The 26,666-nt window shown below is 36.6% G+C and overlaps 1 protein-coding gene across 3 annotated transcripts in view; it reads right to left on the minus strand.

Moving 5' to 3' along the window:
- Asap (ArfGAP domain of ASAP) overlaps positions 1-26,666 on the minus strand; it is a 718,739-nt gene that overhangs the window by 603,637 nt on the left and 88,436 nt on the right. For all 3 annotated transcript variants that reach the window (XM_090411444.1, XM_090411445.1, XM_090411443.1), the window contains exon 4: positions 25,299-25,360. In XM_090411444.1, coding sequence (XP_090267570.1) covers positions 25,299-25,360 — 62 coding nt within the window. The remainder of the gene's footprint in view (positions 1-25,298; positions 25,361-26,666) is intronic.

The following is a 26,666-nucleotide window of genomic DNA, read 5'->3' on the forward strand; positions in this document are numbered from 1 at the left end:
AAATTGTGCCTGCCTGTAAGGGCGTGAGCTCCATCCGAACAGAAGCCTATACATTTTTCCCACTGGATCCCTTTGTGTATTATGTAATTATTGAGAGTGTGAAATATTTCTTCTCCAGTTGTTCGGGATGGCAAAGTTCTACAAAACAGAATATCATCATGAATGTTATCATGCGCATATCTTATGTAGCATATTAACTGCGCAGCATTTGTAACATCAGTTACAATTACAGGGAATATTATTTAGATTAACTGAGATTCTACATCACCTGCCATATCATTAATTCTGCAACCAACAGTGTCATTTGAAAGAAGAATCAAATCAACATCTTTTAGTAACTTGTTGCCAAACATCGTTTTTACCACATCTTTTATAGCTGGAAGTAGCAAATTTTCTCCGATAGAATGAGGTTTCCCTGTTTTCGCTATGCGCAAACCTAAGAGATAGGATGCTTCCAGCGCCTTGCTATTAATGGAACTAATGGACAAAACTATATCTTTCCCATAATTTAATGTCCCTAAGAGTCACTGAAAAAATTCAATTGGAGTATTTTTCACATCACAATGTTTAGTTTCTAAATGTCGGAGTTTCGCAGGTTTCATTCACTCGTTCAACAACACTTCATTATACAAAACACATTGAGGTTTCTGTTCAGAACAGAACTTCACCCCTCTTTTATTATTGTGATTCTGCCGCTACAAATTTAGCAGCAGAATGACGAATAATAAAAAGGGTGAAGTGAACAACAATATAGTTTTATTGTTTCTGCCTTTCAACATTCTGAAGATATTTGTTGTTTTTTTTCAGTCTCCATTTGATTTCAATAATTTTTACTTACTTATTCAATTTTAATTTGTTTAGATAATTAAAACATATTATAGTTATTTAATTAAGTCTGCCTGTGGACCACCTGTCCCATCATCGCGGACCACAGGTTGAGAAGCACTGCTCTAACCCATTCCAACTTAATACACACTAATTAGTTAGTTTTAGCCTACACCATTGTAGGCAAAATTATGCTAATTTCAGCAAGATGGAGAGATAAATTTGTTTAGTATGTCTATTGTCTACACAGTACAGACACTTGAATAAACAGTGATGGATTTTCATAACTACATGGATTTAAGCAAATTAATTTGTAGCATGCTACTGCATATAGTCTGAGACTGGTAACTTGAGCATAAAATATTTTTCTCTCACACACACACACACACAGGCCAGCAAAAATTACAGGGAATATTGGTTGTGTAGCAAGTAAAAGAATGAATGCGAAAGAATAACTTGTCAATGCATATAAGATCAAGAGCAATAAGAGAAGCAAAACACAGGGGAGAAAGAAATCATCAGGAAGCATGAGTCTTCAGATATGAGGAGATCCGAGAGAGAGAGACCTTATAAGATCAACTTGATGTATGCAACTTAGAACTGAATGCTACCTCTGCACTGGAGGAAATAACACAGGTATATGAGGAGGTACTAGAGCTGATGCACAAAGTGAATAAGAATTCAGCAACAGGGACTGATATTAGCACAGATACTAAAAGAGTGTTCAGTTGAACTGGTTGTCCCTTTAACCAGGGTACATCATTTGAATCTCAGAACAGAGAAGATTCCACAGGAGTGGAATTGCCCCATAGCCCTTTTAAGTGCAACCTACAAATTGTTGGAGAGACTAATATTGAACAGTATCAGTGATAAAATTTTGGAACGTGTTCCAATAGAACAAGCAGGGTTCAGAAGAGATCGCAGCTGCACAGATCAAGTTCTCAGCTTAACAACCTACATCGAAGCAGGATTTCAAAGATGCCTGAAGACTACTGCAGTCTTTATTGACTTAACAGCGGCTTACGATACTGTTTGGAGGGAGGGACTCATAAATTTTTTAAGGTCATCAGATGAAAAATATTGGGTCATCTCCTAAACAACTTACTGTGTAATCGATATTTCATGGTAGTCATTTTTTCACCAGTACAGCCGCTCTGGGCTGGCAGACCATGCCTTAGATACCCACCATAAAATTCATTGGAAGAAGACAAAAATAATCCATCGCAGCAAGTTTAAATACGAAAGATTATTCAAAGAATCTTCAGCAGCTCTAAAAAACGTTCCTAACCTCAACAAATTTGGGTGCATGAAACTGCCCCAAATTTGGGAGACTTTCATTATGAGAACTTCAGCCCAACGGCCAAGACTACCAAATTAGCCCGCAAGAGGGCACCATTAGGACTTTAGGAACAAAATTAGTGTCTTAATTTCTTCCTCATTTGCTTTGTTAGTTCCTTTAGTGCACATACCATATCTTTATGTTCCTGAAGATGACAATGTGACATTGTCGAAATATAGAAGTGATTCATTAAAGTTATCTTTAATTAATTTACTTTATATGCGTTGTGAATTCCGTAAATTAATTACCAGTTATGTCTAACCAACGTATAAGTCTTACCACTAGTATCATGATCATCCACGGAGATGCAATCGCACGAAAGGCCCGTCAATACGGCAAATTGAGGTTAAAGATATCGAGGCAAATAAATCACCTGACGTTCCTAAAACGCTGCCGGGATAACAAAGTGATCCCCAACTGTGTCAAATTGAAGCACCGTTTCACTTCCGAGAAAGCTCTACGCATTTATAACCGCACTAGCTTCGCCCTGTTAAGAGAACAAATTACCGCGACGCGCGTTCTCCTTGCCGACGAAAACAAAAACGCACGGGCGCTAGAGGAAGAGCTTTCTAACACACTCGGCCTTGATCTATGGTCGATACTCCATGACATATCATGCACATCGGCAAGAAAGGAATTCGAAAAAATACGTAGTCGGCACGTAAAAAAATACGAAAACCTGACCAAGACTTCTACTTCTGTACCCCAGCCACCACTTAACACAGTAGTCAACCTCTCGTCGGCAGTTTTAAAGCCTGAAGCACTCACCGCACTTTCACGTGGTCACAATTTCGCCCTAGCTCCAAAAAGGTTTCCTGCTGAAGAAATCATGATCCAAATAGAGCGTGGAATTCGCAACCTGCCTATCCATATCGCCAACAACGTGAGACTGGATGTAGTCGGTGTTCTCATTAAAGCCAAACCTCCAAAATCCAACTTATCCAAAAACGAATATACAGCCCTACAAGAATTAAAAAACAAAAAAAAAATAGTAATCACCAAAGCTGATAAGGGAAGAGCCACTGTGGTACTCAATCAAAAAGACTACAAAGGTAAGCTAAATTCTATAATACGAGACCGTACTACTTACCTCCCCATTGAATATAATCCGACCAGCTCTCAGATTAGAACTATCCACAGACTCCTTAAGAAAGTCACTTCTTGGCCTGTGGAAGTCACCAACAAGCTTAAACCTTATAACTCTAGACCCCCCCCGATTATATGGACTCCCAAAAATACATAAACAAAATGTGCCATTACGTCCCATAGTGGATGGCATTGATTCCCCCACATATAAATTAGCCAAACATTTAGCCAAAACGCTCACACACTACACTGGCAACACACCATCACACATAAAAAACTCGGCCCACTTTAAAGCCAGTATAGAAAACCTCACACTCCAACACACTGACATAATGGTCAGTTTTGACGTCTCCTCCCTATTCACTAATGTCCCACTCAAAGAAACCCTTGAGCTCATCCAAGCCAAGTTTCCTCCCGATATCTCAGCCCTATTTCAGTTCACAATGAACTCAGGCTATTTCGTTTGGCAAGGAAAGTTCTACAAACAGATAGAGGGGACAGCCATGGGTTCACCACTTTCCCCACCCTTGGCCAATTTCTTTATGGAGACATTTGAAGAAAAAGCCTTAAACTCCGCCCCACAAAAACCCACTATTTGGCTTCGTTATGTGGATGATGTGTTTGCTATTTGGCCACATGGCTCAGACTCACTCCACTCCTTCCTAACACACTTAAACAACCAACATCCCAGAGTCCAGTTCACCTTAGAAAAAGAGGAAAACAACACCCTCCCCTTCCTAGACACTTTAATCACCCGCCAGCTTGATGGATCTTTGGTTTTCTCTGTTTACAGAAAACCCACCCACACTGGCAGATACATTCACCAGCAATCCCACCACCCCCCCTCACAACAATACGGGGTGATAAAAACACTATACAACAGGGCAAAATTAATCTGCTCAGATGACAAGGCCCTGACTATGGAACTAAACCACATCCTCAACACTTTCTTAGCCAATGGCTATAACCCCAAAAAAATCCAGAAAATACTAAAACCTGAAAACCACAACCCCCCCTCCCCCCCTCAACAATAAAGACTACACCAAGTCTATCACTATCCCCTACATCCAGGGCACCTCTGAAAAAATAACTAATATCCTCAAGAAATATGACCTTACTTCCTGTTACAGACCATATAAAAAGTTGGCATCCCTTATCCGCTCTACCAAAGACCAACCACTTCCCCTAGACCTACCTGGTGTATACCAGGTCCCTTGCAGCTGCAAAGTGTCCTACTTTGGCCAAACAGGCAGAACAACAAATATCAGGATTTCAGAACACCAAGACTACATCCGGTTTCACCAGTACAGCCGCTCTGGGCTGGCAGACCATGCCTTAGATACCCACCATAAAATTCGTTGGAAGAAGACAAAAATAATCCATCGCAGCAAGTTTAAATACGAAAGATTATTCAAAGAATCTTCAGCAGCTCTAAAAAACGTTCCTAACCTCAACAAATTTGGGTGCATGAAACTGCCCCAAATTTGGGAGACTTTCATTATGAGAACTTCAGCCCAACGGCCAAGACTACCAAATTAGCCCGCAAGAGGGCACCATTAGGACTTTAGGAACAAAATTAGTGTCTTAATTTCTTCCTCATTTGCTTTGTTAGTTCCTTTAGTGCACATACATTATCTTTATGTTCCTGAAGATGACAATGTGACATTGTCGAAATATAGAAGTGATTCATTAAAGTTATCTTTAATTAATTTACTTTATATGCGTTGTGAATTCCGTAAATTAATTACCAGTTAGGTAGTCATTGGAGGAAGCATCAGTAAACAGAGTGCTTAAGAATGGATTACCTCAGAGCTCGTACCACTGCTTTTTAGTCTTTACATCGCAGATATTACTGAAAAAGCCAGCAGGAAGTTTGCTTATGCAGATGATCTAGCTTTGGCGATCAGCGACGTCTATCAAAAGAAGTGAAGAAATATTGACAAATGATCTGTTTGTTTTATGGCAGATCTTATAAAAAAATGGAGATTAACACCAAATTCTGGTAAAACCGAATGTTCTTGCTTTCATCTGAACAATCATCATCATCATCAAATTCCTGCCATGTACCCTCAAGGGGTGTACAGGATATGACAGTACTACATGAAAAAATTACATCATTACTAACTTCCTATCTACAATTTTCCTCCAAATCAGTCTGTTACTTGTCAAGACTCCAACATTATCAGATCTTATATTTCTATCGTCTAAGGCACTTTGTACTGTATCAATCCACCTATATCTTGGTCTCCCTCTGGGTCGTTTTCCTGCCAACCTGGCGGAGAACACTTGTTTTGCTAATCTTTCCTCTCCCATTCTATTTAAGTGACCATACCACCTGAGATTAGCTCTGCTAACGCAATCCTTGATGCTGACGTCAAGTTCTTTCCTAATATCCTCATTTTTAATATGATATTGCCATTGATGCCATCTGTTCACGCCTCTAATCTTTCTCAGCACTCTCACATCTGCGGTCTCTAGTCTTTGGTCGAGTGTTTCACTTCTGACCCAGCTCTCAGATCCATAAGTTAAAACTGGTTTGAACATTATCTTGTATACAGCTAATTTAGTGTTCTGACTAATTTCTTTCTTATTCCATATGAATTTATTCCATTGACTTCCCACCATACCAGCTTTGCTGATTCTGTTGTCTATTTCTATATTTAATTTACCATCTTCAGTAAAAATCATGCCTAAGTAGCTGAAATGTTTTACTTGTTCCACAGGTTCTCCATTCACAACACAGTTGACATTTTCAATGATTCTGCCTATTTTCATTGTCTTTGTCTTTTTATTGCTGACCTTCATACCATATCTGTTACAACAGCTATTCAATTTAGTCAGAGAATCTTGCAGACTTGTAGCAGATTTATTTAGAAGTACAACATCATCCGCAAAAAGTAAAGAGCTGACATCAACATCTCCAATTTTGATATCAGGTTTAATACCACTTTCCTTCATAATGTGATCCATATAGATAATGAATAACAGAGGGGATAATGTACATCCTTGTCTCACACCAGATTTAACATTAAACCATCTTCCTGTACTTCCTTCAATTCTGACTGCTGACTCACAACTCAAATAAAGACTAAGTATTGCTTGATATAATGCCCCATTGACACCATATAACTGCAGCGTATTGAATAGCTTCTCTCTTGGCACCTTGTCATATGCCTTTTCCAAATCGACAAAACTAAAATACAGATCTTTGTTGTATTCCCATGCTTTCTCGACTATTTGTCGTAAAGTGAAGATCTGATCCTGACACCCTCTATTTGGCTTGAATCCAGCTTGTTCTTCACCAAGCTTTTCTTCCACAATTCTTCTCAACCGTTTCTCAAGTATACTTGCATAGATCTTGCCAGGAACACTCAGTAGGGAAATACCTCTGTAATTCTCACATTCAGTTTTATTTCCCTTTTTATATATGGGTACTATGAGAGCTCTACTCCAATCATCGGGAATTCGTCCCTCTGTCCAGGCTTTCTGAACTATGCAGTGTAGTCACTGTAAGACTTTTATACCACCATACTTCAGCATTTCTGGTCGAATATCATTTCCACATTTCAAACCTTTGATGGCTTTTTCTACTTCAAGTATGGATATGTATTCCTGACTGCATGCCTGGTCAGTGTTTTTTTATCAGTGTGCTGTCATCACTGCTTGTTTCATTTAGCAGTTTTTCAAAGTAATTACTCCATACTTCAAGGATATCTTTTTCTCCTGTTTTCATGTCACCTTTATCATCTCTAACTCCTTTTACAGCACTCTTTCCTCCATTCCTAAGCTTCTTCAACAACCTCCAGAATATTTTGCCACCTTCTTGATATTTATTTTCTATATTCTTGCCAAAGTCCTCCCATGACTTTTGTTTAGCTAGTTTTACACACTGTTTAGCTTTCTTACATTTGTCTCTGTATTCTGTAAGAGTAAAAGCTGACTTATTTGCCAAGAACTTTAAATATGCTTTCTTCTTTTCCTTCACTGCCTCTTTAACTTCCTGTGTCCACCAGGGAGTTCTGATTTTTTTATCCTTGCACACAACCTCACCACATGCCTCTCTGGCAGAATCAATCAGTGTTTTCTTCAGAGTTTGCCACTGAATCTCCAAGGTTTGATTCCTGTTCTCAAACTCTTTCGTTTTCTTTTCAATAATCTTTCTGTATTTTAGTCTACAGTTCACATCTGAGATCTGCTCAACTTTTATTCGCTTTAAAACTTTCTTACATGTTATTCTTTTCAATATGAAATTCAATTTTATCCTGCTCAAGACTAAATAGTGATCACTTCCAATTTCAAATCCTCTGTACACTCTGGTGTCCTGCACCAGGGAGAAAACATCACTATCAACAATAACATAGTCAATGAGAATTTTCTTATTCCTAGCCACCTTCTCTCCATGTGAATTTGTGCACATTTTTATGTTGGAACATGGTATTAATAATAACCAGTCCATGTCCTGAGCAGAAATCCAACAGATATTTGCCATTATTATTAGCTTTGCTCTTTTCTCCAAATTTTCCCAAAATATTTTTGTGTGTCTCACAATCATTTCCTACTCTGCTATTTAGATCCCCAACAAGGACCAACTTTTCCTTTTTCATTGTGTCAGTTGCTTTCTCTAAAGCATGAAAAAATTCCTCCACTTCTATCTTAGTAGAACCTTCTGTGGAACCATAGGCACAAATAAGTCTCATTGTCCAGTTCCCCATTCTGATATTTGCCCACATCACTCTACTTGAGACTGCCTGCCATTCAAGAAGATTAGCCTCATATGTAGTGTTGAATACTATGGCTACTCCTTTTCCTTGATTGTCATTGCCTGAATATAACATTTTGTATTTATTGCTCAGAAAGATCTCACCAGTTTTTGTCTTTTTTGTTCAAGTCACCCCTATTATGTCGATCTGGTATTTATGCAATTCCTCAGCTAGCTCCATTTCTTTGCCATTCAGGCTGCTTCTTATGTTGATAGTACTGATCTTTAACTCTGGTGATGTTGAGTTGGGGTTTGTTTTCAGATTTGTTCCAGTAGCTGACTTTTCGCCGTTCGCCCTGGTTCCCTGGTGAAAACAACGGGGTCCTTGTTTAACCAGGCGACGCCCCAGCCGGCATGAAATTTTGTCATGTTGTACCATCATTTTTTATTTTGGTTTAACCAATAAGAATTACAATTTGGTCGGCTAAATCCCAAATTGCCAGCCCATCCTCGTTCGTTCAGTATCAAAGTAGATACCCAACAGGGTGCACCACGAGAAGGTGAGGATTGGACATTAGGTCAGAAGCCCTGGTCGGTTCTTCACATTCCTTTGAAGGCTATGTGGAGGTCTCCTCTCAGTTATACAGCTTTGACCCTTAAGCACCCCTCACCTGAACAATAGTCTTGAAAATCAAAAACCAGAGATATATGATGATGGAACATTAATTTCGTTTAATCCGAAACCTAAATATATGGGAATAACTCTGACATATAAACAGCATATGATTAATATCGCTGCTAAAGTTCGCACCAGAAATAACATAGTTTAGAAGCTTTGTGGTACTATATGGGGCTCAAGTGCCACAACTCTGCGGTGCACTGCAATGGGTCTAGTTTACAGTGCAGCAGAGTATGGTGCTCCTGTTCGGCTCAATAGTTTCCATATCGATAAAATAGATACTCAACTTAACTCCACTCTGCGTTTAATAACAGGCTGCTCTCGTGGAAAGGCTTAGATGTTGGTTATGCATTTTTATTAAATAGCTTAAGGAAATTACAACGTATACTAGGATATACATTAAAATAAATTTTAATACACTTCCAATATTTCAGCAATGTCATGTTGCCATTTTCACAGGAACTTAAAAACAAGACGTGCACGCAAGCACAATAAACAGTAAATGAGGACGAAGCAGGAAGCTATTCTATCTCCTAAAAGTCCTGATGGTGCCCCCTAGTGGGCAATGTTGGTATTCTTGGGCAATTGGGCTGAAGGTCTTCTGATGTAAGTTTCCCAAATTTGGGGCAGTCCCATGCAACCAAATTTGTTGAGGTTTGGATTGTTTCTTAGGGCTGAGGCTGATTTCATGAAAAGCCTTTCGTATTTGAATTTACTACGGTGTATTATCGTGGCTTTCTTCCACCGTATTCTATGGCAGGTATCCAGCGCATGGTCTGCAAGACCAGAGTAGCTGTACTGGTGAAACGGGATGTAGTCCTTGTGTTCTGAAATTTCCCCCCAAAAAATCCAAAAAATATTGAAACCAATAAACCACAACCCCCGCCCCCCCCTCACAACAAGGATTACTCTAAATCCATCACCGTACCCTATATCAGCAGCACCTCTGAAAAAATTACAAAAATCCTAAAAAAACACGGCTTAACTTCTTGTTACAGACCATATAAAAAAATTGGCATCCCTTATCCGCTCTACTAAAGACACCCCCCCCCCCCCAGACCTACCTGGTGTATACCAGGTCCCTTGCAGCTGTAAGCTTTCCTACTTTGGCCAAACAGGCAGGACAGCTAATATCAGAATTTCAGAACACAAGGACTACATCCAGTTTCACCAGGTACAGCCACTCTTGTCTTGCAGACCATGCGCTTGATACCCGCCATAGAATACGGTGGAAGAAAGCCACGATAATACACCGTAGTAAATTCAAATATGAAAGGCTTTTCACGGAATCAGCCTCAGCCCTAAGAAACAATCCAAACCTCAACAAATTTGGTTGCATGGGACTGCCCCAAATTTGGGAAACCTACATCAGAAAACCTTCAGCCCAATCGCCCAAGAATACCAACACTGCCTGCTAGGGGGCACCATCAGGACTTTAAGGAGAAAGAATAGCTTCCTGCTTTGTCCTCATTTACTGTTTGTTGTGCTTGCGTGCACATGTCTTGTTTTTAAGTTCCTGTGAAAATGGCAACATGACATTGCCGAAATATTGGAAGTGTATTAAAATTTATTTTAATGTATATCCTAGTATACGTTGTAATTTCCTTAAGCTATTTAGTAAAAATAACAGGTTGCATTAGGAGTACACCCTTACAATGGCTCCCCACTTTGAGCCATATTGCTCCTCCGGAACTGCGATGACAGGAAGCCTTGCTTCGTGAATATAAAAGAATTTTAAATAACCAAAATCTCCCAATACATGAATTTATTCCAGATGCTTTATCCAATAGACTAAAATCCAGAAGACCTGGATTTTAGTAATAATAACCGCCCGTAATCTACTTAGCCAGAATGACAGTATGGTGAGTAGGTGGGATGTACTGTAGTCCCAAGCAGTATCACCTGAAGTTCGCAATCACATACCAAAATCCATCTGGATTTGACCTGCCCAAGAATATATGGACGACGGCTAACAGGATTCGTAGTGTATGTGGAGACTTACTTTCAAAGTGGGGTAAGATACAAAATTCCCACTGTCCTTGTGGAGCCGAGACCCAAACCATTTACCATATCATACAGGAATGAGAGCTGACAGCATATCCAGGTGACTTTAAGAATATCTTTAAACTATCCCCAGAGGCGATCAACTGGATCAAAAACCTAAATGTTAAAATATGACTAATCTTCTGTCTGATGCTTGTCATAAATTTCATATTTGTATTTGCCTGAATGTATACTTTTTTTTTTTTTTAATCCTATGTGTATCTTATCTATACTCATGTGTATATCTTATTGTCTTTTAACCATGTGTACAAGCCGTACGATAAATAAATAAATCAACAGGAGTGGAATGAATTTTTCATAATCCAATTACACAAGAGGTGGGTCACAGACTGATGTATAACTATCAACTTATCAATATCCTCAAGAATAATGATAAAATTTTGGAAAAGTTCATTATGAGATCATATCCAGAAAGGGGTTGACAGAGAATCTATACTTTGCAATGAATGGCATGAGTTAACTAAAGGAGGGTCAATCTTTGGGTAACTTGGTTACAATATATAATAATGTGATGGCTGAGTTAGAAAAGGGGAATGGATACACCACGATACTTTTGGATTTTGCTCAAGCTACATTCCTGGCAGGTAGGATAGTCAGGAATGTAACTGACATGATTTACTTACAGTGTTGGATTCTGATTATGTAGAGATTAGAGTAATTATTATTTGCTTCAGAATCCAACATGATCTTCCATCACAAAGGTTAGACTTGTATATATTATTTAATGTAAACAACTTATTTTACAAATTAATATTCATATAACTACCTTTAACTTTATTTAATATTTAATTATTTAATCAAGATATATGTATTAACAATGAAAAGGCTGTATTAAATATTATTAAGCTATTTTATTTATTACTATGTTAATATTATAAGAATTTGTATTTGATAAATTAAATGCGTATTATTTGAAATGTAAATATTCCTTATTTATTCCTGTTTGTAAAGTTTAACGTTATGTAATAGCTCAATTTTATTATATTTTGTTTTGTTGTCATGGAAACGTATGTAAGTGAGCAAGCACGTTTTGGAACACCACATGAGGTTTATTCAAAAAGAGTTTTAGAAAGAAATGACGTGAGCAATTTAGGGGGAAAAATGGATATATAAGCGACGAACGCTGGAATTATTAATTAATTAGAGTTTAGAGATTTATTAGAGAGAGAAGGATTGGCATTAGGTTGGAATCGGGCATTCGGCAATCACAGTGCGATAATAGTGAGCCAGCAAGTCACTCGAGCAACTAAATAAAGTCTACAAGTTGAGAAGCAGTTAGCTAATAAGTTTCTGAATAACAAATAAAGCAACGGAAGACAGCTGAGTGACTACTGAATGACTAGCGATATTTTAGTTGAGATTTATTTTCAGGGGCTGACCTTTCAAGGACACACTGAAACGTGAAGCATAGTAAGAAGTAACTAGAGAATAAATAGAGGCAACAGGGTTGTGTTTAATGATAGCGGTGTTTAGAATTATAGTGCCTAAAGAATTATTTGAATTTGAAAGAATTATATAAAACCCCAAGTTAAAGAATTATATAAAACCCCAAGTTAAAGAATTATTGTGTATTGCCCTAATTCAAGAGTAATCAGTAGTGCTTCATACAAGAACATCTGATTATATGTATTGTGCCCGTAAATTAATTCAGTTAATGCTAGAAGATTAATTTTAACGAGTGCTGTTTATTGTTAAAAGTGTTTGTGTGTATAACTAAGATGAAAAGCCAAAAGGCTATTTTTTTCTAGCGAGGTTGTTATAAGTTAAGGGGATAAAAATCCCTTCTTGTTTTTTCAGCCAGTAAGCGAAACTAAGATCGAACACTACGATCTGTAACGTTTCATGCCGACGAACTGTCAGCGTATCCAAGCGTAAGTGACCACTTGGTAGTGCCACACCACGGCAACTCGTTGCAAAGGTGAAGCAAGCTTCCTCACTGTTCTTGATATTTTCTCATAATGTAAAACACAGCTCTTAAGAGATGTAGTACTGTTTTACATTATGAGGAGAGGTCACTACCCAGACCAGTTTCAACCTTTTTTGAGGTCTCATCAGTGAGTAGCTAGACCTAGTTAATATCAGAGTTTAAGTGAAGAAAACTTACATACTTTTGCTATACAATTGACCGAAAGGTCAATCGTATAGCAAAAGTATGTAAGTTGCCGTGGTGTGGTGGTGTGGCACTACCAAGTGGTCACTTACGCTTGGATACGCTGACAGTTCGTCGGCATGAAACGTTACAGATCGTAGTGTTCGATCTTAGTTTCGCTTACTGGCTGAAAAACAAGAAGGGATTTTTATCCCCTTAACTTATAACAACCTCGCCAGAAAAAAATAGCTTTTTGGCTTTTCATCTTAGTTATACTATGTTATAATGAAACATAGTGACACACCTTTCGGTCAATCGTATAGCAAAAGTATGTAAGTTTTCTTCACTTAAACTCTGATATTAACTAGGTCTAGCTACTCACTGATGAGACCTCAAAAAAGGTTGAAACCGGTCTGGGTAGTGACCTCTCCTCATAATGTAAAACAGTACTACATCTCTTAAGAGCTGTGTTTTACATTATGAGAAAATATCAAGAACAGTGAGGAAGCTTGCTTCACCTTTGCAACGAGTTGCCGTGGTGTGGCACTACCAAGTGGTCACTTACGCTTGGATACGCTGACAGTTCGTCGGCATGAAACGTTACAGATCGTAGTGTTCGATCTTAGTTTCGCTTACTGGCTGAAAAACAAGAAGGGATTTTTATCCCCTTAACTTATATGTTTGTGTGTATGTTGATGAAAAAGAAAAGATTAACGGTAAGATTATTCCAACCTTAATATTACTGTACAGAGAAGTGTGTGAGTTTCATCTTAGAATTCCCTGATACTAACACTAACTATTGCGGAGAATTAGCGGAAGTATCAAATTAAAAGTGTTTGTTTGTGAAGAGGTGTTACTACAAATTTTATTGTATTAAGGAACTTTATTAAATAGCTTAAGGAACCATGAAAAGACTGTGATATAGAGATAACAGATTTGTCTTGTTGGAGTTTGATTGTACTTATCAGAGAAGCTGAAGTGATTGTGATATCTTAATTACTGATTTGAAGTTAAGTGTAAAATTTATGATTTTAAAATTAAATGTTTGTTTTTGTTAATGAAAAGTTGTATTTTGCCTGAATCTCTTTTACTGCACCATTCATAAAATATTCGAACCAAAGCGGGAAAATTAAGTAAATTAAACATACTCGGCCAGTATATATAATAACATCATATAAAAGAGGATAGTTGTGAGTTGGTTTTTCTTCAATTCTTGAACTAATTCAGATATAGAGTGGCGCAGTCTATAAATATAAATTTTCTCTATATTGAATTAGAAATCAACTAGCAACTTATAATTTTGCTTAAGAACATCATAGTGACTAACATGTCGGATCCCAAGTAAGGATTGACAAGAAGTAGGATCCAACAACAGAATGATCTGATTAAGCTGGAATTGCAGACATATGAAAATGGCTATCAGTCCAATGTCAATAAATGTAAAGTTATGCAGTTTGGTATAATGAGTGATCCAACTGAATATTATACTGGCAGGATTATGCTAAAAGAAACTGACCAGGGTATGGATCTTGGAGCTTTAGTACAGAAGGAATTTAAAGCTCACAGGCCATATACCAAAAATTGCAAATACAACTTAGAGGATAATTGCAATACTGAAATGCACAAACATGTTAGAATAAGAAAGCCATTTTCTTTCTTTCTTTACATGGCTTTGATATGACCTCATCTGGACTGTTGTGTACAAATCTGGTCTCTTAGTTTTCATTGTGATATGATATGATAAGAACCATAAACTTCTGAAAAAGTCATACAGGATACCAGTAAATGGAATTTTTTTTTATTATTTTATGGAGAGTGGAAAGAGAAAGGAGAGGACATCCACTGAAGTTGAGAACAAATACAGTCAAGAAAGGGGTGAGAGCCAGATTCTCTCATAGAGCAGCACATAACTGAATGGCTTGCTTTTAGAAACTGAGTGCAGATAGTGTGACTGTATTCAAGAGAAAGTATGACATGTTAGTGATATGTTGCCTCCCTCAATGAGTTGGCTCTTGGAGGTCTCTTGTAATAATAATTACTATTCTACATTTCTTTGGGTAACTTGGTTACAATGTAAAACAGTAATACATCTCCTAGGAGCTGCGTTTTACATTATGAGAAAATATTAAGGTAGTGATGGATCTTGCTCCACCTTTGCTCCGAGTTGCACTACCCAGGTGTTGACTTATGCTTGGACTCGCCGATAGTTCTTCGGCATGAAACTCTTAGATTTCGATCTCCGAGTTTCGTATCCGGCTTTAAAATAATGAGGGATTTATTATCCCCCTTAACTTAAAATAACGATTATTATTATTAGCATCAGACCTCCATGGTGTAAAAAGACTCACTATGGGAGATCCCACTCTCATATACATCCCATCATACTGCAACATAAATGAATTCACCGTCTCTGCACTCAACTTTTTTTTTTCAGGTAATGCATTCTAATCACATACCACTAACCATGCAAAAATCTTACTCTTCACTCCATCTCTGACACCTTCCTTATACAGCTTTTAGAATTGGCCTCTTGTCTCCTCCTCCACCTCCTTCCATTCTATTAATGTGGTAATAACCTCTTACCAAATTATGTCTCAATCAACTGCTTTCCATCAATCCACTAGACTCTGCACACTGTATTCTCTCAATCTCTCTTCAGTGTCTTTACACTCAATATTCCAGACCAGAAACCAGCTCAGTTAGTCAATCTTCTCTGAACCTTTTCCAACATTTCGTAATTTTTTGGAAAACCAGGCGACCAAATCGAAGCAGCTGATCAAAGCCTTCTCCAATAAAACTAGAACATTCTTTCTTCTACAGGTCAATGTCCTCTACATCATTGTCACAATCCACTGCTCTTCTCACAATTTTAGAAATTTCATCTTCAGGTTCTGGTCCACCATCATTCCTAGATCCCGATCCTCCTCCACCCCTCCAAGAACTCCCCACCAACTGCATACTCTGCATTCTACCTATACTTCCTGAAGTTTAAAACTTTACTCTTTACTACAATAAATTGTTATTCCCACTCACTTACTCATTCACCCAGTCTATTCAAGTCCTCTTACAAGGCAACGACATTAATTCTACTTTTCATAACTCTATACAATTTTACATCATCTGCAAATATTCAAGCCCTTCTTGATATCATTTACATACAAATTAGACAGCAACAGCCTCATAAAACAGACTCTTGGGACACACTACTATCGACTATCCTCTTATTGGATATCACTTCCCCATACACAACTTGCTGATATTTATCAGACAGTCAATTTCCAATCTAGTACAAGTACACTAACCTCCATCTTTATCTGTTCCAATTTAACTACCAGCTGTCATGTTCATTCTATCAAAAGCTTTTGCAGAATCTCTTCATTTTTTTGAAAACTAGGTGACCAAATCTGTGTGAAGTAATCCATATGCAGTTCTGATCAAAGCCTTATACAATTAAAAGGAGAACTTTTTTTCTACATGTCAGTGTCCTCTGCATCACTGTCATAATCTACTTGTACTCACAATTTTAGAAATATGTCCCTAAAACTTCAGGTGGCAAATGGATAATGAAATGCATACCACTGTGTATGCATCCCCTTGTCCATTTATTATATATATATATATATATATATATATATATATATACACACACACACACACACATATACAGGGTGTCTCAAAAAAATGTATACACACTTTGAATGATCATAAAGTTGGTATTTATTATAATACAGTTAACTTTCATATTGTAAAGTACACTACATAAATGTACTTGTCATCCCTCAATGTCTGTATTCAAACTGATAACCGTCCTGGTCCAGGCACCGCTGATAACGTGCAGCAATGGAATTGCAAGCACTGAGAATCGTTTCATCTTGTAGCTGGGCACATTATCTTTCGATTGCTGCTTTCAAGTCATCGACTGTTGACAGTTTTGAAGTGCAAACTTTATCCTTGATAAATCTCCACAAGAAGAAGTTCATTGCTGTGAGGTCTGGTGAACGCGGGGGGGGGGGGGGGGGGGTATTCTACAGAACCTCTTCTTCCAATCCATCTGTTGGGTAGAGTCTCATCAAGATAGGCCCTGACATCTCGATGGTAGTGTGAGGGTGCTCCATCTTGTTGAAAATAAAAGTCCTCATCCTCAAAGTCCTCTTGAATATGTGGCATGACAGCTTCATGCAGCAAGTTCAAGTAATTGGCACCAGTTACAGTACCATCGAAAAAGAATGGTCCAATTAATCCGTGTGCTGATAAGTCGCACCACACCATCACTCCTGGAAAATTTACATGATGTTCCTCCATTACATGTATTCTCAGGTGCCCAGTAAGTGCAACTGTGCTGATTAATTGACCCATTTAATTTAAATGTGGCCTCATCACTCCACACAATTCTTCTTGGAAATTGTGCATCCTCTTCACATTTTTCCAAGTACTACTCACAAAACTGCATTCTCCTATCCGGATCATCTTCGTTGAGAGCATGTACTCTTCTTGGAATGTAACTTTTCCAATGACTGCGCTTCGACATGTGATGGACACTTGATTTTGATACTCCTATCTCACGAGACGCTTGTCGCACAGATTTTCTTGAACTTTGATGATACATTTCAATCAACCTTTCTTCTGTTGTGGGCCTCGTAGTTGTTTCGTGGTCTTCCTGAACGTTGTTTATGGACATTTTGAACAGTTTCATCTTCTTCAAATTTATCTCTAATTCGAGTGATAGTAAGTCTCGTAAGTGGATCTCGTTGAAATTCTCTTCTAAACTGTCTTTGCACTTCCACTACGTTTTCATACTTCCAGTAGTATTTTAGGATAAATTTTCTTTCCTCAAAGCTTAGTCTGGTTTCAGCCATTATTTCAAATCCGTTAAACCTGCAAAATAACAAAAATTACGCGAGTTATTAGCTGTTGAAGTGTGTATACATTTTTTTGGGACATCCTGTATATAACATGCATATTTAGCATGGTCTTCCTGTAGCAAATCAATGTTATCCATCAAAGTGAAAGCTGCTGCTGTCAACTCAATTCTAAATCTTGGCCCTCAGTAACCTCTCTAACACTGACTACAACTCTAAACCGACTGGCCTATAATTGAAAGCCAGAGTCTTATCACTTCCCTTATAAAGTGGAACAATTCTGCCCTCTTTCAACTCCTTTGGAACTTGGCCCAATCTAAAACTCATGTTAAAAATTGCACATCAAAGGTGTTGTGATACTGGAAGAACTGAAATAGTTTTAATCCTTCCTTTTGCTGTTTATATTGCAATAAACCTCCATTACTCCTAGAAACATGATGTCCTGCCAGCACATTAACCTTAATATGCAGATACATTAAACACCATTTGAAAGCTTAACTGCTGAAGTTTTTTATGGAGTGCAGGTTTTTTCTCAAAGTCTGACATAGCCACCATCATGTGAGACACATTGTTCAAGCTGATTTTAAAATTCTGGGAAAGCAATTAGCTACTGCTGCTCAGTGGCTGAATAGATCACATTTGTAATCCTAACTCTAATACAATCCAAAGATGAGATTTTGATGCATAGGAAACAATTTTGGCATGAACCCAAAAAACAGTTCAATGGAATCAGATCAGGTGACTGAGATGGCCAAGAAAGAAGCAAGTCTCTACCAATCCACCTGTCAGAGAAGGTGTCATTCGGAAACTGTCACACATGCAAAGCATAATGTCAGGGTGCCCCATCTTGCTGAAAGATATTATTCAAAAGATTTAACCTCTCTAGTTCAGGAATAAAGAACATCTGCAGTATTGCCACTATTGATTGTTGATTCTTCAAAAAAGAAAGGAACAAAAATGTAAGACTTCCTGAGGACACACCATAAAATAAATTATTAGTATAAATTCACAAAACTAATGCATAAAAAAACTTCGAAAATCAAGCTTTGGAATGGTGTTTACTATAAGTTTCTAACAATCGTACATTTTAAGCTAGTTTAAAATGGCATAATGACTTTTGAGATAAACTTAGAGTTTTGAAGGGAAGATTCTATTATTATACCCTGGAGCACTTGGACGAACACACTATTCATTCATGTGACCCTGTGCACTTAAAGCAATAATGTTTAGCTATAGAGATAGTCAATTCTTGCTACAGTAAACTCACAGGAATTCCACAAATATTTTGTTATAGTAGATAACTTACAGTGGCAAATTTCTTTACATAACATAACAGCATTATGCCAATGGATTTACTGAACATGACTTTTCAACAGTTTCCTTTGGTGAGTGGGTGTTTATAACAGTGTTTGCTATAGTGAGAGATGACTGCAGTTGTATATCTGTCTAAACAGTTCACAGAAAATTCATGGCTGATGAGTCATCATGCTGTGGACAATTCATTGTGGGGAAAATTCACTGCACGAGCTATTCATTGCAGGAAAAAAAATCATCGTGCAAAAAATTCTTGGAAAATGTTATTCGCTAGAAAATTGAAACGATATTGCATTGATATCCACATATGAAAAGTAAATGCAGTAAAAGATATATTTCACAAAATATAGTTTATGTATTTATAATTATTTATTTAGGTTTTCATATTTTAATTCTTATAAAGGGAAATAATATTTTATTGATCGGTGAGTTTCCTTAATCTCTGTTTTGTATTAAAAAGTTATATTCTTTTTTATTTAGATACTACAGGTATATTGGATATTAATCTCACGTCATTTCATCTTCCTTTGACCCTCTTTTATCTTGCAGTGTCAAGAGTTTATTAATCATCGGACCTCACACCGTTCACAGGATAAGGTGGTCAAGCCCTAAGCCCCAATGTATCCTATGTCCTGTAGTGTTGAGTTCTCAAGGCTGGTTTGCCTGCTTTGCGGATGAAAAACCCCAGGATAAACTGGAGGGAAAAACCCTATGCTCCACGTCCAAGACCGGATAACTTGGCTATGGCTGAGGAAGATCCTTCAGCTCCCCATGTCACCGACGGGAATCGAACCTAGGACACTCCTTCCCCAGGCAAATGGTTGCGAAGCACACAGCCACTAGGCTAACTGCGCAGACTTAAATATTAATTTTTACAAAAATGGAATAGGGTGGTTTAGGGACAAAGGGCACCATATTTAAAAATATTTATCTTTCTAACCATGCACTATTTTCTGTGCACTTAGATACCCATCCAAATGTGATATATATATATATATATATATATATATATATATATATTTTGTCTGAATTAATTCAGATGAAGAGATGTTTGTTATTGAATACATGTATTTTGAAAATAACTCCACTTTTCTTGCATAGGAAAGATATGTTGTGTGCTGTTATCATTTACAGAGCTAGTTTAAGATCATTGGTGCACTTTTGAGTAATTATATTAAAGAAAATTATAATAAAATGGCATAAATCCTATCATCGTGATGTAAATCAGCTTCACCATAAAGTTTGCATTCATGCAAATCATTTCCATATATTAAAAATAGGATAGGTTATAATACTGAACCCTGAGGTACTATGTATTTTATTATTTCTGCTGAGTTATCGAAGGTCCCTTCGCTGATATGGTGTTCTGTTATTTAAACAAGATTTATGCAAGTATACTTGAGAAACGGTTGAGAAGAATTGTGGAAGAGAAGTTTGGTGAAAAACTACCTGAATTCAGACCAAATAGAAGCTGTCAGGATCAGAATTTCACTTTATGACAAATAGTTGAGAAATCATGAGAATACAACAAGGATTTGTTTTTGAGTTTTGTAGATCTGGAAAAGGTATATGACAAGGTGCCAATAGAAAAGCTATTCAAAACACTACAGTTGTATGGTGTCAATGGAGCATTATATCAAGCAATACTCAGTCTTTATTTGAGTTGTAAGTCAGCAGTATAATTGAAGATTATTCATTCTCATAGTCAGCAGTTAGAATATTCATTATCTATATGGATCACATTATGAACGAAAGTGTTATTAAACCTGATATCAAAATTGGAGATGTTAATCTCAGCTCTTAACTTTATTCATATGTGTTATACTTCTAAATAAATTCAGTATAAGTCTGCAAGATTCCTTGACTAAATTGAATAACTGTTGTAATAGATTTGGTATGAAGGTCAGCAATAACAAGACAAAGACAATTGTCTTGTTATAATATAACAAGACAATAGGCAGAAACATTGAAAATATCAACCGCATCGTGAATGGAGAACTTATAGAACAAGTAAAACATTTCAGCTACTTAGGCACAATTTTTAGTGAAGAAGGTAAATTAAATATGGAAATAGACAACAGAATCAACAAAGCTAGTATGGTAGGAAGTCAACTGAATAAATTTATATGGAATAAGAGAGAAATTAGTCAAAACACTAAATTAACTGTATACAAGATAGTGTTCAAACCAATTTTAACTTATGAATCTAAGAGTTGAGTTAAAAATAAAACACTTGACCAAAGACCACAGATATGAGAGTTCTGAGAAACATTAGGGGCATGAACAGATGGCACCAATGGCAATATTATATTAAAAACAAGGATATTAGGAAACAAGTTGACATTGTTAGCATCCAGAAATGTGTTAGAAGAGTTAATTTCAGGTGGTATGGTCACTTCAACAGAATGGGCAAGGAAAGATTAGCAAAACAAGTGTTCTCTGCCAGGTTGCCAGGAAAAAAAGACCTAGAGGAAGACCAAGATGTAGGTGGATTGATACAGCAAAAAGTGCCTTAGAAGACAGAAATATAAGATCTGATAATGTTGGAGTCTTGACAGGTAACAGATTGATTTGGAGGTAAATTGTAAATAGGAAGTTAGTGGTGATGTAAGTTTTTCATGCAATACTATCATATCCTGTACACCCTTGAGGGTACATGTCAGGAATTTGATGATGATGATGATGAGATTTATGGCTCTAGGTCCATAAATTTCCTATCTCCAATATGTCAGAGGACCAAAGTTATAGAAAAAAAAAAATAGACATGTAGTTGATCCTCATATCAGCTCACAACCACACATATACAATAAATGTGATAATTATCAATAGAAAGCATCTTTGCTTAAATTAAAGAAAAATTTCTAAATACTGATTTTTTTTCTTGCATTTTACATAACAGTTTTTTGCATACTGTTTACTGACTGAAAAGGGTTTAATAGTACACCAAAGAATTGGTTTCACTGCCTCCTCTTCATTCTTGACTAAAACACAATGCACAGATGAGATTAATACTCATTCAAGGTTGGCAAGACTGTTTACATGGGAAAGAAGTGCAGAGATGGATTTATGGTGTAGAAGAAAATCCAACAGGCCATTAAAATCCATAAAGCAACGATTTTATGATATGCAATCAGTCACTTTTATTGTAAGGCATACATCAGAAAACAAGTAACAAATAAGTTGTTCTTTTATTCAATTTCATGTCATAAAAATGAATAACTATTCTGTAAACTACTCCTGACAATTTCATTTTGATTAAGAAAATCCACTAAATAAACATATTGATATTATTATTATACCCTCCATGGAGTCAGTAGACTCATCATGGTAAGTTCATTCAAATGATCAGATATCCATCATTGTGACATGGAAACACTAGAGAGGTCCAAAGATGAATAACCAAAGTGATATCAGAACTCTGGAGTGTTTGTTATGAAGAGCATTTGAGAGAATGTGGATTACAGAGGTTGGTGGATAGGAGGAAAAGAAGAAATAGAGACATTCAAGTTAATTAAGGGATTCTATCAGATTAATACAGAAGAAATGATAAAAAGAGTTGATGTTAAGATGGGAATAACAAGAGGCCATCCCTGGAAGTTGCATAAAGATGTGGTGAAGAAGGGTGAGAGTAATTTTTTTTTTACATGGAGTAGAATGCATTGCCTGAGTGCAGGTAGTATAAATAATTTCAAAGCACATCAAGATAGACATGTTGCTGGTCGAGTGGTGTACCATGTTGAGTCTGTTTACTCCATGGAGGTTACAAAATAATAACTATACTGAATCTCAAAATCCTTAACACTCCCTGCATTAACAACATATTCCAGTAATGCATTTCATTCACTGACAATTCTCCGTATAAAAAATCAACTCCTTACACTCTTACACAACTTTGGGATAGCCTCTGGTTCTTCCACTCTCTCGCCTTCTACTCTTTTTATAATCTCCTCTAGTGATTATAAAAAGAGTAGAAGTCACTCTTCTCTGGACCCTCTCCAATATTTCCACATCACAATGAAAATCAGGTGACCAAATCTGAGCACAGTAGTCCATGTGTAGTCTGACCAGTGCTTTATAAAGTGGCACAACTAATCTTCTGAGATAGCTGTGCCACCTGTTATCCTTTGCCCATACCACCATTCTATTTTTCATCTCAAGATCTCTACATCTTCATTGATTGTTCTCTTCCAAGTGTTTCATCATTGGCAACTAACTGAATATTTCCTTAAGTCATTTCTTATGTCATTGATGTACATATTAAATGGCAGTAGACTACAGAGTCCTGTGGTACATCACTTATCATCTGCCTTTTCCTTGATTCAGTTACCCAATCTACAACTACTCTTTTATATGTCCATATAAAGGAGTAGATTGATGTCCATCCATCAACCAACTTATCGAAATACCAAGCTTCATACACATCTCCATGGAAGTATGCTAAACTGTAAAATAATACAGAATGCATAATATAACGGGGAAAACAACTTTACAGTTAAAAACAGTCGATAATAAAATTCCACAAAAACGTGTTACGTTTTTGTGAGATTAACAAAGATTTACTATTTGATTTGGCTATCAAATATCAAGAAATATCATTGTGGATTCTTCTTCTTTAATAAACTATTATTTTAATTTATGCAACAAATTAAAAGAATTTACATGCAACCCTCTTTTTAACCCTTGGTGTATCCTTCACTCTGCAACATTAAGAAAATTCATGAATTTCATCCAAAATTACTTGATTGCATGACATTCATGCATGGATCAAAATTAACTATGTAAGAATTTTTGAAGGCTTTCAAGAAAATAGGCAAATATGGGTTACTCAGCTACAAGCGTATTAAATGCTTCAGAGGCAGTGCACTATAATGTTATTGACAACCCAGTTAACAACTGAATTTAACATGATGATTGCTTCTACTGCAGAACTGATGAAGTGAAAATTATCAATCCAGCTGCAAACAACGAGAAAGGATATAAATGAAGAGGAGAATGGAATCAAGACTAAACAGAGGTTTTTGGTTATTAGATAGAAATAAAAAATGTCTTTAGTCATCAAAAATCTATGTCTGTAAAGTTTAATCTCTATTTCATGCATATTAAGAGCTAGTATGAAACATTGCTTCTGGAACTGAAGAATCTTCAGTAGATTCATTCACCTGCATTTTTAATGCCAAATCTGCTCTAGATCTCTCAGTTATCAATTGATCAAAAAAAAAAATATAATAATAATTAAAAAATAATAATAACATGCATCTTACAAATATTCTTGCTACATATTGCATTTCTTCCTTGGACATCTCCATGGAGTTCCTTATAAGGTTCATACTATACCTATCACACTTTATGAACTCAATATAGAAAACAATTCTGATATGCAATTTTAATATAATATAACCCAACAATAAACAATATTTAAAGATTTTATTGAGCAGGATTTGAAGGAGGATAAATTAACTGTGGAAAGGATACAAAGGCGGATAACAAAGACGGTTTCAGGATGTAAAATGTTAATTATGAGGATCAGCTGAGGGAATGTGGACTGCAGAGTTTGGTGAATAGAAGGAGAGGTGATATGATTGAGACTTTGAAACTGATGAGAGGTGGTTACAGGGTTGACAGTGGGGAGTTCTTTCACTTGGTTGAAGGAGTAATGACAAGGGGGCCATCCCTGGAAGTCACGGAAGGAAACTGTGAGCAAGACAGTGAGGAGTGGTTTCTTTGCATGGAGGGTGGTTGAACCATGGAATGCATTGCCTGATACAGTGGTGAGAGCGAGAACGGTCAATGAGTTTAAAGTGTGGTATGATAGACTTTGTGTTTCCTAGGAAAGACCTCCCGTGATTAGTCTTTTGACTCCATGGAGGCCTGAATAATAATAATAATAATAAAAATGCATGAAGCAAGCACTATAATATCAAAAGAAAAAAGTTCATGATAAACAGAAAATATATCAATGAAACTGTGAGGAAAACTGTGAAAACGGAAGGAAACTGTGAGCAAGACAGTGAGGAGTGGTTTCTTTGCATGGAGGGTGGTTGAACCATGGAATGCATTGCCTGATAGAGTGGTGAGAGCGAGAATGGTCAATGAGTTTAAGGTGTGGTATGATAGACTTTGTGTTTCCTAGAAGGGACTTCCCACAATGAGTCTTGATAGACTTTGTGTTTCCTAGGAAAGACCTCCTGCGATTAGTCTTTTGACTCCATGGAGGCTTGAATAATAATAATAATAATAAAAATGCATGAAGCAAGCACTATAATATCAAAAGAAAAAAGTTCATGATAAACAGAAAATATATCAATGAAATTTTTAACAGGCCGTAATTACAAACATTGATTTACCAGTGTTTTCATTAATGCTGAAAGTTCTTTGGTAACAATAGAAAACTTTATGAAGGCAGCACCTGAAAAACAAATTTAAGAATAATGATAACTACAGCATAAAAAGAAGTATGGATATGATCCAAAGAGACTTGTATCATATCCATACTTCTGACATAAAATGGTCATAATATTGCAAATAATTATAAAGATTAACATCTTTAGAGCATTTCTGTACAGAAACATCTTTATCACAAGTGAATCTAGTGTGTCATATATACTACAGACAATTTTGTTTGGCATAATTTTGTCATTAATATGGTTGAATTAAAAATAAAATTGAAATTGCTTCAAATTTTAATAAATCTTAAATAGGAATGTTGAATTGTTGTGTTCAAAGGATCTGTTCTATCACGCTACTAAATTTGAATAAATGCATTGTCTGAAAGTGTTTATGAAGTTAATATTATTATCTATCACTATTCAACCTTTCAGGAATTACAACCAAAATCTAACTATATTGAGAGAAACAGTTCCAGACCATTATACTTCCATAACCAAATTTCACAGTTGAGATAACCCACTTGATTATGGTTATGTTGGATACCTGGGAATACTTTTAACTCAAGCATCCAATTAAGAGGGTATAACATCATTTGACACTCCATATCATAAAGTAACATTCTGCTGTACTTACTGTTAATGTTTTCTGCACCACAGCATAGTCTGCAATGCTGACTGACATTTTTTTTTGTTCATACTTCTTAATGCCTTAATTACTCCTACTGTTATAAAACTTGCCATATGAACACATGAAGCCAACAAAACAGTTAAAGTATATATTACTGTAGCAGATGTTTGATGAGCTTTGTGTGTTATAGCATGTAATTCCCAACAAGACTTTGACTTCATGATTTTGCAGCTCTTTACATGGTGTCCTACTACTAACCTGAACCCTGACAGACTTGTATTTATGTTGTTTCCATTCACTTTTCCAAGCACACTAGTACCTTCTGGTCTTCCACTCCATTTCTGGATTAAAGTAAGCACACTTACATTTCCAATAGTTCATAATGTCCACAGAATATCATCAACAGACAAAACACTAATATGACATATTGCATTCAAAGTCTACAAATTCTTCTCTATGTGCCCACTGACAATAGACATCTGTACAGTGACCACTGGAGATAAACCTGTTGGCCTTATAGTACTATAGGTGATGCCAAAAAGTTTCTTCCCAGCATGTACTTTATATATAGCTTAATACAGAATACCATTTTGTGTGGTATTAAACACACAAGTCCACACAAGGACACTGTACCATCAACAAAATTACATGCAAAAGCATGACGTTTCAGAAAATCAATTCCAAATATTACTTGTACA

The sequence above is a fragment of the Typopeltis vanoorti genome, chromosome 21, assembly GCF_054136105.1.
Source record: "Typopeltis vanoorti isolate ZY-2024b chromosome 21, IOZ_Tvanoo_1.0, whole genome shotgun sequence".
Lineage (NCBI taxonomy): Eukaryota > Metazoa > Arthropoda > Arachnida > Uropygi > Thelyphonidae > Typopeltis > Typopeltis vanoorti.